At 41.2% G+C, this 13,662-nt stretch overlaps 1 protein-coding gene across 2 annotated transcripts in view; it reads right to left on the minus strand.

Annotated features, from left to right (window-relative positions):
* MEP1B (meprin A subunit beta) overlaps positions 1-13,662 on the minus strand; it is a 31,882-nt gene extending 18,220 nt beyond the window's left edge. Inside the window, exons 1-8 of one of the 2 annotated variants that reach the window (XM_083450268.1) lie at positions 11,948-13,662; positions 10,359-10,377; positions 9,068-9,118; positions 8,916-8,959; positions 6,757-6,835; positions 4,814-4,931; positions 1,551-1,729; positions 563-781 (exon numbers count right to left, since the gene is read on the minus strand). In XM_083450268.1, the coding sequence (XP_083306394.1) occupies positions 563-781; positions 1,551-1,729; positions 4,814-4,931; positions 6,757-6,835; positions 8,916-8,959; positions 9,068-9,118; positions 10,359-10,377; positions 11,948-11,989 (751 nt within the window). In that variant the 5' untranslated portion in view covers positions 11,990-13,662. Of the gene's footprint in view, positions 1-562; positions 782-1,550; positions 1,730-4,813; positions 4,932-6,756; positions 6,836-8,915; positions 8,960-9,067; positions 9,119-10,358; positions 10,378-11,773; positions 11,852-11,947 lie in introns of those variants that run through there. The other variant, XM_083450267.1, reaches the window with a different exon arrangement.

The raw sequence follows: 13,662 nt of genomic DNA on the forward strand, positions 1-13,662 counted from the left end.
CACAAATTATGTCAGGTAAGGGACAGGTGGGTGTGCTTTGGGGAGAAATGGCACTGGAAACCCAATGGGGACATGTGCTGGGCCTAATTGGGTCCTTGGGCTGGAGGTTATTCATCCCTGTCTCAGATGCTAGTGGGGAATTTATTTGCAACTATAAAGCTACTGTATTCCCAGGCAAAAGACCAGATTTAACTAACAGGCACTGCTAGTGGAAGCCTGTGCAAGCACTTCTGCTAGCACCAGAGGACTCTTCCCCTCTCCTCCCCTTGTGTGCCCCCAAAATTGGCTCAGGGGGAGGTTTGGGAGGAGATGAGAGATTGCTCCACCAGCGCAAGCATCTCTGGCTGCCAGATGGAACAATCAGAAGAGGGCAACACTGAATTCGTCCCAAAGTAAAGTTCAGAAATGAAATCTAAGCAAACAAATCATAGAATTGTAGAGTTGGAAGGTACCCTGAGGGTCATCTAGTCCAACCCGCTGCAATGCAGGAATCTCAGCTAAAGCATCCATGACAGATGACCAAAGGAGGCTGAAAAGATATGATGGGGTTTCAAACACTTACTGCAGTTGTAGAGTCGACTCAGCTTCCGGATATCATATTCACTGAAATCCATGCGCTGTCCAATCACATCAATGAAGGCTGGTATATTTGTTACTATTGTTGGTTCTGTTCCATTCCTGAAGGCATTTTTACTGTAGTGCATTACAGAGTTATAGTCATATGGGACATTAAGGAAGTCAGATGTTTTATCATCATATTTGTTGAAGTTTCCTTCCTTACCTGAAAGAAGCAGAAGAACTTACCACGGTGACTTATACAGATCACAATCCAGCCAAAGCTAAGCCCTTTTCAGTCCCACTGGTTTAGGTTACAGATAAGCACACTCTTTAATATCTCTTCCATTGCAATATTACAAATTTATAATTTATGTCCTTAGCCTGCTGTCCCATCGCTTCTTCTTTGAATTCCAAGTATATCATACAGAACCACAGAGTATTTATTTATTATAGTAGTTTCCAATTTACAATGCTTTGCAAGCAGAAAGAAATGAGAGAGACTCGATGCAGCAGGCATATACAGAACTCCAGATAAGTCAAGCTTCTTGGTAAAAGGAGAGGGGTCAGATGTAAGGTACATGTACAAAGAAACAGAAGTTTCCTGTTTTAAAGAGAAAGGGGAGTTTCTAGCTGGAGCATGGTGAAATTGGAGGTGCAGCCTAGAAGTAGATCAAGATGCAATGGGGGGGAGATCACTGTAGAAGAGCCCCGTTTACCTTCACTCATGCTCTGCTCACATATTGAGAGGCAAAGCAAATATTCTAAAGGTGCCGCAAGGGTGTGTGCCATCACCCAGAGGGAAACCTAAACCTGGCAGCACTGCCCCTTGAACTTTTCCCTGCCTGGAGGAGCAGGGAGTATATAACAATGCATCACATTTTGGACATTGCCATCCAAGTCAGAAAGCTTTAATGAGATTCAAGTTGAATGAGTAGCTGTACAGATGAAACCTATCAATGGTTTTAAATTAAAAGGAAGGTAAATTAGCTTACCCGCCTGAATTCTGTCTCGCATTATTGTGACATAATCATCTCGATCAGATCGTGACTGTTCATGCCAGAATCCCAGTGCATGAAGGAATTCATGCTCAATCGTCCCAATCCTGTCACAGTTGGCTCCTATGGAGAGTTCTTGCCTCCCTTTTTGGCGGTTTCCCACAGAGGACCAGCAACTGACAAAAAATGCAAGAGTGTTCAAAATCTGCGCTGTATACAATCTTGCCCTAGTCTAATTATCCATCAAAGGGTTCACTCAGAGGAAACCCTTTTCACTTGGTCAAACTAATTCTGCAAGGCAGAACTTGCAGAGACATTGCTTCTGCCCAGATTCCCATGCTGGATTGGGTACTGTGCATACAAACCAAAGGAGATGCACACCTGTACTTAGAGAGTTTAGAGAGAGATCTGAAACACCTTCCATTTGCTCTACAAGGCATAAATTCCCATCTGCATTGTAGGGCCTTAAGCTGTGTACATGTCTTTGTTTATGACTATGTTTCTAGTAAAGCTTTGGTGTGAAAAGCCTCTCATGAATTTTATATGGTTATAGAATTGGGGGTTTGGTCTAGATGTCATATTTAGGACCCCTCAAGGCCTGTGGTTTTACATCTGTAAGATGTGATTCTATAGCAGAAGGACTGACTGAAATGGTCAAACCAGTTCCTTTATTAAGTGAATGGGGCTAGCCAAGTCTGTTAAGTTAACTCTTAGCACAACTAAAGAGTTGGTCAAGTATAAGTGTCTTGCTGTAGAAATGACTGGCTAGTGATGTTCCTAGAGGGGAACACCCCCCCCCAATGCCTGGAGATGCATTGATGATTGCACTATGGTGTCTCATAGTGAGGTAGACTTGGGAAGAGGCTTGACTTGCTCTCTGTGCTGAAAGCATCTAGAAACGGATGCAAAAGCAAAATATGCTGAGGTGCTAATGTTGTGAGCCCTTTCATTTTATGCTTAGCTAGTGTATGTGTGTGAATAACACCACCAGAAAGATATTCCAGTGACCTTCATTCAAAGGAAACCAAACCTGAAGTGTGTGCTGGCACCCCTTACATCTTTCATAACTTGGAAATTGGAGTGTGTTTAACAATATTGTATGCCTTGAAACTTTATTCATTTAGTGATTTGCCAGCTCCAGGTCTTGGGAAGGCCTTAAACAAGACGTCTTCAGTGCCTCCTCCTGAAACGAGCCCTTCTCTCTTTGCCACAGTCCCTGCTGCCCATTCACCTTCCTTCTTCCTCTGGGCTTAATCTGCATGGCCATCTCTAGAGGGAGAAGGCAAAGTGGGGTCCTCTTGCTCCTATCTCTGGGCAGAAGAACAGGCCATGGCAGCAAAGAGAAGCAGACTTCAGGAGTTGAGAGTGGTGAAGCAACTAAAAATATGGCCTAAGCAGGTACCAGGGAATACTGACTTCTGACATATAAGCCAGATTCACTGGTTTGTGCCCAACCCATTAATTTCAGTGGGTCTAGTCTGCATAAGAGTAGCATTAAAATCAACTCAGCATCTGCAGAATGCCTACAATACAGCCAGAATGCCCTTTGAATTATGTGCAGAAAGGCTCTGGGATGGAACAGGATGTTGAAAGTAAACACATGGTCACTTTTAGGAGTGTTCCATATGACCAAGCAGTCATACAGTAAGCACACATGGCAACCAGCTATGCATGTCTGCTGTACAGCATCTTCAGTTTTACTATGCAATTCAGAAATGTGAGTGGATCCCAAACCCAGAATACACACAAATGAATTGCCATGAGGATCAACCACCATATAGATCAGTGAGCAAATAGGAATGCTGTTCTCCAGCCTTTGTTTCTCTCACAGAGAGCCAAGGCAGATGGTTTAAATAGATCAGTATGGATCCAGCAATGTTCTCCAGCAAAAACCATGGTTTTTAGAGACACAGGGAGCATTACTCAATCCACCAGGCAAGCTGCTTCTCATAACTTGCTGGCTGTGTGGGCCATCCATTGTAGGAGGAATTTTAAGTAGCCTCCACCCAGCCACTAATTCTGTTTAGCCCTGACTATGCAAAACAACGCAGACATGGATGAAAGGAGAACAATGACAGCCTTTTGGAGTTAAGGGATTGAATACACCTATTGACATTCTCTCAGTGACTTACAAATTTTAAAATAGAAAAATACAATTAAAATAACAAAACAATAGAAACAAAAAAGATATTCGAAGTATTCATCATGAATTTTGTAAAATTAGCTCCTGACTTTATTTGAACCTTAAAACAATAGCCAAAAGACCAGCCTCCCTATCCTGCAATAACCTTTCAGAAAAACTTACAGGAAGTTCATGAACTTTTATCTCAGCTGATTCAGTTCTCAGAATCTGACAAACTCTGTTCTTTGAACTCAAGGCCCAAACTGAAATACATGTTTTATTGCTTTTCACAGTTGAAAAAAAGAATAATATTTGAAGTTCAGCCAAATCTTAAACAGTTTATCACCTTTGATTGGTCAAACAGTCCTTTAACAAATGAGCATTGAAAACTGTGATTTTGCAAGGCAATGAGAGTAGAATCGGGGGTTTTTAAAAAAGTATTTCATGCAGCCATTCCTGCAGACTATAAATTCATATTGGTTGGGTAAATAACTTTTATCACCAGTTTATCACTGTTGCTAACAAGCCACCATAAAAAGCAAGAACATACAGCACTTCGTAGAAAACAGAATTCTGGATAAATGTTATTTATAAATCTATGAACAGTCTACCCTTGTTCAGCATTCTGAGCAATGACAAGGAACTTTTGGTTGAAAGGAAGACAAATTCCAAGAGCAGACAAGATGAATAAGCAGCCTCTCAAATGTTAAAGTAATTATGATCCCAGCAGAAGAAAGAAACATACTGAGACTTAAGAGCTGCCTTGACTCAACACAGATTTCTTCATTGGTTCATTTCCATTATGCACTTGAATCCCTACCACAAAATATTGACAGTCTGGAGGCAACCATATAACTACTTTGAATGGGATGTACAAAATACTCTTATCAGCACAATGCCACAAAGAATGAATGTTGCACCAACGTTCAGGCTCATAAACCCAAAGTTGTGACTCAACCTGACAAACATCTCTACAGATAGGCAAAGTTTTAAAAACTTGGAGATTGGAGTTGGTGGGGCAGGGCCCCATTTGCCCTAATGAGCCAGCCTCCACTGACAGGCACAGATCTCGTATGCGAGACTGTACAGAGACTATGAAAAAGAAAGAAACATTACTTAAAAGGATGATTTCTCTTACCCACTCCCTTTGAAGACAGATATGTAATTTGCTTCGCCTTCCCAGGGTTTGAAATCAATACAGGATTTTAGGCGATACTGTTCAAATGCATTGAGGATCAGCCCCTTTGCATTCATATCTGGAAGAAAAAACAACGAATTGGTTATCGCTCACCTAAAGGAATGCCCTTTCAGCTAACCCTCCACATAGCTACTGGAAACTCTGCTATTAGTACTAATGAGTATAAATTTGGTAGACTAATATAATTTAAATTGTTGGGAGAATTATTAAAGCCTTTTCAAATATGCCTTTAGCATAGGAAAGTGGACTGTAAATACCTATTTTAGAAGTAACCCAATTTGCTCTACAAAGCTCTCTTTTGCTTCCTTGGACTGTTGATTTGCTACAAGCCTTCAAGCTAAGCAACTAGTTCTATTATCCAAGCCATTATACTCTGAAATGTATTGGGATCCAGTAGAGCTGTTTTAACACTGAGTTTCTGTCCTTCCTGTAACTGGCTCCGGTCACCATCTGGCTGCAGCTTCTTATAAAGTGATAAAGCAACCACATCTTCACTGTTAATCCCAAATTGGCACTTTTGAGTTTGAGAGAAGGTGCAAGATAATGACATAATTACTTTATTACTACAAGCTGCATATGGTAAGTGGAGTTTGTTGTAAATTTGGAAGTTGGGCAATCTTTTGCCTCTATTTCTTTGCATTGCTACTCTCACCCCAAATCTCTGAGCAGCTAAGACACAGCAACTTTCATCAAGGCTTGGTTTCTTTTAGAAGGAGGTCACTAGAAGCTTACTGGTGAGTCATAATATTGGAGTGTAATATTTATACCCCTGTTTGTATACAGGCTGAGCTTAATGAGGCATAGCTTAAACATTCAACCAGTCAACCCAAACCCACGGCTTGCGCATCAGACCTTCTAGGGTCCTGGCCAGAACTCTAAGATGTTTACAGACCCCAATTTCAACTCTTTGTGTTTCTATGCCTTTGCAAATCTCTGTTTCAAAGTACAGTGGTACCTTGGGTTAAGAACTTAATTTGTTCTGGAGGTCCGTTTTTAACCTGAAACTGTTCTTAACCTGAAGTACAACTTTAGCTAATGGGGCCTCCAGCTGCCGCCACGTGATTTCTGTTCTCATCCTGAATCAAAGTTCTTAACCTGAGATACTATTTCTGGGTTAGTGGAGTCTGTAAGCTGAAGCATCTGTAACCTGAAGCGTATGTAACCCGAGGTACCACTGTATGCATTGTCCTGTTGTTCATGGTCCTCCTCCAGGCTATAAGAAAAGAGAATCTGGAGGATAGAAAACTCATAACTGCTTTGCTGACTCATGGCACATTGCTTATAATGAAAGATACAGTGGTACCTCGGGTTACAAACACTTCAGGTTACAGCTAACCCATAAGTAGTACCTCGGGTTAAGAACTTTACCTAAAGATGAAAACAGAAATTGCGCAGCGGCGGCAGTGGGAAGCCCCATTAGCTAAAGTGGTACCTCAGGTTAAGAACAGTTTCAGATTAAGAACGGACCTCCGGAACGAATTAAGTTCATAACCAGAGGTACCACTGTATATCATATCTGTCCAAGGTTTGACTAAACCAGATGTATCCTTTACAACTTTTTAGAATTCCTGGATAGCGCTGTTACCTTCCACATGCAGGCCTAGCTGGTTTTATTTACAAGTTGAGCTTGCATTTTTATCAAATGCTGAAGTTTATTTTTCTCCATATTGCTGTATTGAAAGGTGGGTTTTGTAATATACTTTTTTAAATTGTTGGTAAAAATCAAAGTTTAAGAAATTATATCCCATTTGTTCTTATGAAGTAAGCCTTTTACCCCAAATCTTGGCAAATATACCACCAAAATTAATACTGAAGAAAAGAACAAATGTTCATGCTGAAGGTTGCTTCTGCAACAAGTGATCTTAAGAAATTAACTGCCGTACCTAGGCTGTCCTCAAGGACATATGGAATGGTGTGAGGCCATCGATATTCGTTGCCAATAATGGAGTTACGTTCTAGTCTCTGAAAAGGAAGGCAAATCCAAGAAATTCAGAGAAAGAAAGCACAAGAGTTGGCACTGTGACTCCTCTGAGTTCAGACTTTTGCTCTTTAGGCACCTGCAGTGTGGTGCATCCAGTTCCTCATTGTTCTTGCACACTGGGATTGGATAATTGGGGCTGGTCTGTTGGAAGTGCCTCAGTGTCGCAGAGTTGCAGCTATATGCAAGACTGAATATTCTGTGCACCCCTGGGATTGCTTTACAAATGTAGACTCAAGCACTGGATGCAACATTTCAGAAAGTTGTGCACTCAAGTGAAAACACACACACTACCTTCATGTTCCTTATAGCTATTACGAAAAGGTATTCAAATGTGCCCCTACCGCATGGTGCAATTTCTGTTGCAGTAAAAAACACCTGATCTTACTCAAGTAGTCAAGGGCAAAGCTCACATGGTTTCCCACTGGCAATCCTTGAAATAGTGTATTAGTCATAGGCATGAAATCAGTTTCTTTAGATGCTTGATTGTGACATCCCAGAGGTCTTTTGGAAGGCCCTTAACCTCACATCCCACATGTCATCGCTTGATATGCCAAATTAAATGGGGGTTTCATTGCTCCAGTTTTTCTCTGGGACTAGATTCACCCTACAAAGAGTCAACAGCTGCTGCCACATGCTAAGTTGTCAGAGCAGTAGGGCTATTAAGTATTACAAGGTGTAAGATTTAACTGGGGCACCAAGTCACTGCCATCTTCTAGTATCCCTGCATCAAATTCCCCTGGAGGGTCGTCAGTACTTGCTGTTAACTTGGAAGAGTACCAAAGTAATCACAGGGAGTAAGAAACATTCTAAATTCTCTTGGGCCGGATCATACCAGTTAGCTAATAAAAAACTTAGATTTATTAACACAAAGAACACAGAATTCCAAACAATGAAAGAAAAAGATAGTATGTTTAATTCATTGCTCTTGCCCAAGTTGGTGGAATAGGCAGGCAGGTCTTATCTCACAGGATTCATTTTTAGAAGTAATAGTTGGAATGGGGGAGGGGGGGGGCTGTATCCACTTGTAGTTGCAACATAGACTCCAGGGAGCATTGCTAACTAACTCCAGCCAGACATTAAGAAACTGCATGGGTGTTTGTTTATACAGCCTTCCCTGAAACACTGAGGCAGTGGTATGTCTGCCTGGGCAAAAATCAACAATGGAACCACAATTTAATCTGCTGCATCCCAACTTTGCATGACACTTACGTACAGGGTTATAACTTTCTTTGGAATCTTCTGACCATACAAGCCTGTTAAATACAGTGGTCTAATCATTGAACTGAATTGAACTATCAGCATAAGATTGGATGAGATGTACAGGCTATAAATCTCTCTCTCACACACACACACACACATACACATACTATAAGATATTCTGTAAACCTCTCCCATCCACTGTGGTCTGCACAGGGTTAGCATTTTTGCTTTCAGCGTTGTACTGGCATCTATCTCAATGCAAGGGAAATTAAAATGCTAATAATGGTAACCTAATGGCTGAATTGATTATATTCTGTGTCATGCTTCCACATTTTTACAGTACTCTTTCCTCTTTTATTATCTCAGACATTCTATATTAATTCCTCTCCAGACACTTCCAGTTATAGCTTCATAAAGAAAACATTTATAGCTAATAAACAGGGTTAATAGCTCCTCACTCTGATGGAGCTCCTGTAGCCTTAGGCATCACATGGAGGAGGAAGCTCCTGGCTCAACCTCAAGGTCTAACTTTCCCAGCCACTGGACTGATGTGACCTTTATGCCCATCTCATCCTTCCTTTCAACTGCCTGGTGTAGTGCAATGCTAAAGATGAGGCAGTCTCCATCGGCAAGGCACCAAAAATAATAAAGTGTGAGGAGTAGAAGGATGGGAAGCTTCAAAGGGGCTGCAGTGAAAGGCGGGCATTACAAAAACAGCCAGGAGCTTCATCAGGAAGCTATGAAGCAAGGGAAGATCTCAGACTAGGGCAAAATCCTATCACCTTTTTACAATAGGGAAGCATGGGCTCATCATCCCCAAGTTAGCAGTCATTTATACTGCTGCTTGTCATTTCAACTCACCTCATCAAGTTTGATATCACCCTCGAACAAGTTCAGTCCCAATGCTAAAAAAGAAACCCACAGAAGGTTAGTGCATTTTAATCCATGATCACACACACATACACACAGTATTATAAAAGACAATAATAATTAAAACATTAGGCTGAAAAAACCTTCATTGATATCAAAGATATCTTGATCCTTTCCACTGTCTTCATTTCTTTCTGAAAAACAAAAAGAAAACAGAGATAGTTGCAATTATAGCCATTATATTTTATTTATTACAACAAGCAGGCTGCAGTCCCTGGCAGGGCATCCTAGCAGTGGCATACCAGGGTGCAGAGGTCAACGGAGCCCACCACGCCATCCCAGTCCTTGCCACCACCACCAGAACAAACCCCCCACCGGAGCCAAGCGGGCTGCACTGCACCACCTGCCCGCCTACGCAGAGGGGAGCCCAGCTGGCCAACACAGCCCTTGGGTCATCCCAGCCTCATAAAGCAGCTTGAGGCTAGCAGGGTGATGTGGGAAGGATGCAGAAGCCATGCGCCCTTTGATCCCAGCCTCGCAAAGCAAGGGCGAGTCTGGGATTGAAGGCCACATGGCTGTGGCATCCTGCTCACGCCGCCCAGCCAGCCCTGTGCTGCCTTACGAGGCTGAGATCCAATCTGCATGATTTGCCCTGTGAATCATTCAGATCTGATCCTAGCCTCACAAAAAGCAGCACAGGGCTGACAGGGCAGTGTGAGGAGCCAAATGTGCAACACCTCCTAAAACAATGTGCCTGGGGCTATTGCCCTGGTAGCCTCCCCCCACACTATGTCCCTGCATCCTAGAGGCCATACTTTTCTGTGACTGTTCCTCTCCACAGGGGGAGAGAGAGGTCCTTCCACAGAGAGGGAGATCAGACCTTGTAAGCCTCCTCCATGAGGCTGCAGAAAGATGCATAGCCCATGTTTTTTTCCAGTAGAGCCCCAATGGAAAGAGTTTCAAAAAGGAAGCATGCAGAAGTCATGCTAGGAGAGGTTTTGGATTTGCCAGATCCTAATTCTTTCTGTTCCCCCAACACAACTCTGGAACCAGGGACAAACCACACCAGACCTGGAACTGATGTAGCCCCTCCATGGTGATAAATGGAAGGGCAAACGTTGTTCAGAAGGAAAGCTCCTGGAACTGGGGTGCGGGGAGGGCAGAGGAGGGAAAACAGACCCCACCTTCCATCTGGTCAGTGCACACCTTTGGTTCTCCCCACCTCTGTATTGTTCTAGAAGCATACCTGTTCAGAGGCAAGTTCCACTCAACTCAATGGTACTTAATTTCCAAGTACCGTAAATACGCTTAGGATCAGAATGTCAATGTGCTAACCATAATTATAAATCCGCTTTTGCGTCTGCTGTGTTCATGAGCAGCTGCTTTTGTTGCCCCTATTTTGTCACAATTAGTAAGATACAAAATAGAACTCACCCTGTAATTCTTGAACAGGCTAGAATAAAAGAAAGGAGGAAACAGTCAGATGTGCAATCTGTTCTTTGTAGATTACAGGCGATACCTAATGGCAAGTGCAGCCATCAGCCAAATTCATTTGGCAAATTTTGCATCAAAAGTTTAAAGTCAGATTCACTGCAATATTATACACCTATGATTTTCTGTGCATATATGAAAACATGTTCTACCTGGGACATGGGACTAAACCCTATTTCTTGCTATATTTTAAAAATCTTGGTTAACCGCTGCTTTCTCTTGTTGATATATTTATATACTAGAAACTGTGGTGATAATATTCCTGGTGGTGTGCTTAGCAATTGCGTGGAGCTGGGATTAAAATCCCTAATACTCATTCTATCACAGAACAGTTTAAGAGAATTTCTTTTTCCATAATCCTACAATAGCACAACTGGAAAGGAAGAGGAACAAGTGTTGTACAAAACAGAGAATGGTGTGCATATGGAGGTGCAAAAAAGACACAGCATCATTTCCCAGGCCTCAGCTCAAGAAAATTACTAGAGCCTGGATTAGGTGTTTAAACAAAATTAAATACTGGTCACTAGGATACTGGGATATTATACATAACCTGGCACATATGAAAATACTGGATCATTAAAATGTATTCATTACCCACACTTCATAATAAGGATATTTAAACACCTGGTGTGCCGTTTGTCTATCATGTTGTTCTATGGATACAACACTGTGGTTTATACTAGCCTCTTGGACCATACAGTTTAGCCAGTTTGTTATATTAGAACACATACCATTATAATAAGTGGGAGGATACAAGTAGAAATAACACTATGGTACAAATGTTATTTCAAATATTTATTCATTAATAACTTATAATAATGCAAGCTTGTTGTTCTTTTTTTGTATTTGTATAATTACACTTTGAAAACTTTAAAAATTGTTTTAGCTTTTGATATATAAAACAACTACTCTAAAATAGGGGACAGAACACACAGGGACAGAGGCTGCATTTACTGTGATGGGAACCAACATAACCTGCCCCTAGGCTCATGCATGTCCCCCTTCTTTTCTGGCATAGATAAAATTAACCACCGTTTAGGTTAAGACACAATGCCAAACTGTTGTGTAAGTTGGAAGTAAAAGCTTCTGATCTCATCCTTGTGGCTGCACCAGAAGTGAAGGGAGGGAGAAGCATGCAATCTTGGGCAGAAGTTAACTCCAAAAGAGGGATTTTTGTCAGAACCACAGCCAAGGAGGAAATGATTAAACTCTCCCTCCCCACTGCAACCCCAATAATTATGACCCCTGGCCCCGATTTACATAAACTATTGGCATTTTTTTAAAATATGCACATTAAATACAAATGTGCTAATTCACTCTAATCCTTAAGAATTAAAGTATGTTTTTTATTGTCTTACCAAGCAGCAAACTATCTGCAGAATAACCCCGCTCAGCAGCACATAAAATAGCCACAAATCCATGATGTACAACTTCAGTAAGAGCTGTAATCTTTTAATTTTTGTGCATTTATATCTAGAGTGCCATCATAAATGAAAACTTTGACCTTTGTATTGCAGGTGTTTGATATATACCTTTTGACAGAATGAAGCAAGAGGGCATTTCAACTTTTTCATCGAACATCAGCACCAGAATAAAACGATTGTTGATTGGTCTTCTTCTACCTTTATATACTTCTCGTTGGATAAAGATGGTGGAAGTAACCAAATGCGATGCCTCAAACGAGGTATCTTCATGATGAACCTAGACAAAGACTCAGTTATTTGCACAGCCACATTCAGCTTAAGTTTGGGGGGAAACCCAGAACATTTAAGAGAAGGAAAGCAGGGATCATTCCATTTGGGCAGCTAAATTGCTTATGCTGACAGAATTTTGGACACAGTACATTTAATTCCTCCCCTCCTCAAAATCTCTTTGGTTACCTTGATCAGCCTAGTTCTAGGATCCTATATATCAGATCCATGACCTCCATAGGTCCAAACCAGTGGCATTGATCTGTACTGCTGATCTTTGTAGAAGTGAAGATCTTTATTTAGAAGCCAATCTTAAAATTCTTCATCAGATTTTGTCTGTGTTGCCTACATTTCCCTTCAATTACTGTTATGGGAACGCCTTGGTCAGGATCACACTGCAATCGACTCCACCCCTATCAGTACTATTACGTGATGGCTTATCCAGATACAGTTATGGGGTAACTATTCATCAACCTTGAAGATTTTTCAGTGGTGACCCTCTTTTTCATTAACTCCACTGAAATAAATCTGTTTCCTGCCGATGACTAGAAGAGGAGCTCACCTTGGCCCTAGCCTGGAACATCTCCCAGGAAGGGAAGAGAACCCTTGCAGTTATGGCTATCTGACACTTGCAAAATGGAAACTGCCAATCCTACCTTGTCTCTTAAGTAAACAAAGTGGGCGCAGCATCCAAAGTATGAGAAATACAGATTATGTCTAGCATAAGAGGATCCATCTCATTACAAAGGCGTACATCTTCAATGCCAGCCTTTGGACCTTTCGAAGTGTGACTTTCAAAGGATGCTTGTGTTTCGGTTGTCATATTGTTTCAGAAAGCATGAATTAGGGTAGGTTGGCTTTGAAATGGAAACTGAATGAAATTACTCCCCCATCCCTACTCTCAGGTAAGTGTATATATAGGATTGCAACCTTAATGTGTGTGATGAAGTAGAAGGCTGCTATGTTAGAGAGAAACATAAATGCTAAAAAATATATATCCATAGATCAAAGAGCCCACAAAGAACAGAATAAATTCCAGTTGCCAAGCAGATAACATGAATGAAATTATTGCTTATACTGTAATAATTTACTACCTACGGTATGTTGTACTTCTCCCTTACTCAAAAGCCAATTGTTCATTCTTTACTTCTCTCTCCCAGCAGTTATGAAGTGAGTTCAGCATGGTTATTTTGAAAGAAAAACACTCAGCTCTCAACTTGTACTTTTCCTGTATTGTTTTTTTAAACAGTAGAAGCCACATAATTCGGTAGAAAAACTTACAAGGGCAATCAATAACCTTCTCCAATCAACTTCTCCTACATTAACAAGAGAAAGCCACCAGATTCAGAGAACTAGTAAATGGGATCATAAAACTGAAAATGGAATTATAGGCACATGTAATCCATGCAATCAGTCTAATGCACATAGCTAGACTTCTGCTCATAAAACCAGTCGAATGAAATGGAATTAAATACAAAAACTGCAAACTGCATCAGTGCATTTTTTTTATATTAGTCATTGCCATATATTGCAGATTGCCTGCTTTCTTGGATATA

Source organism: Podarcis tiliguerta (genome assembly GCF_965153285.1).
Source record: "Podarcis tiliguerta genome assembly, chromosome: 7".
Taxonomy (NCBI): domain Eukaryota; kingdom Metazoa; phylum Chordata; class Lepidosauria; order Squamata; family Lacertidae; genus Podarcis; species Podarcis tiliguerta.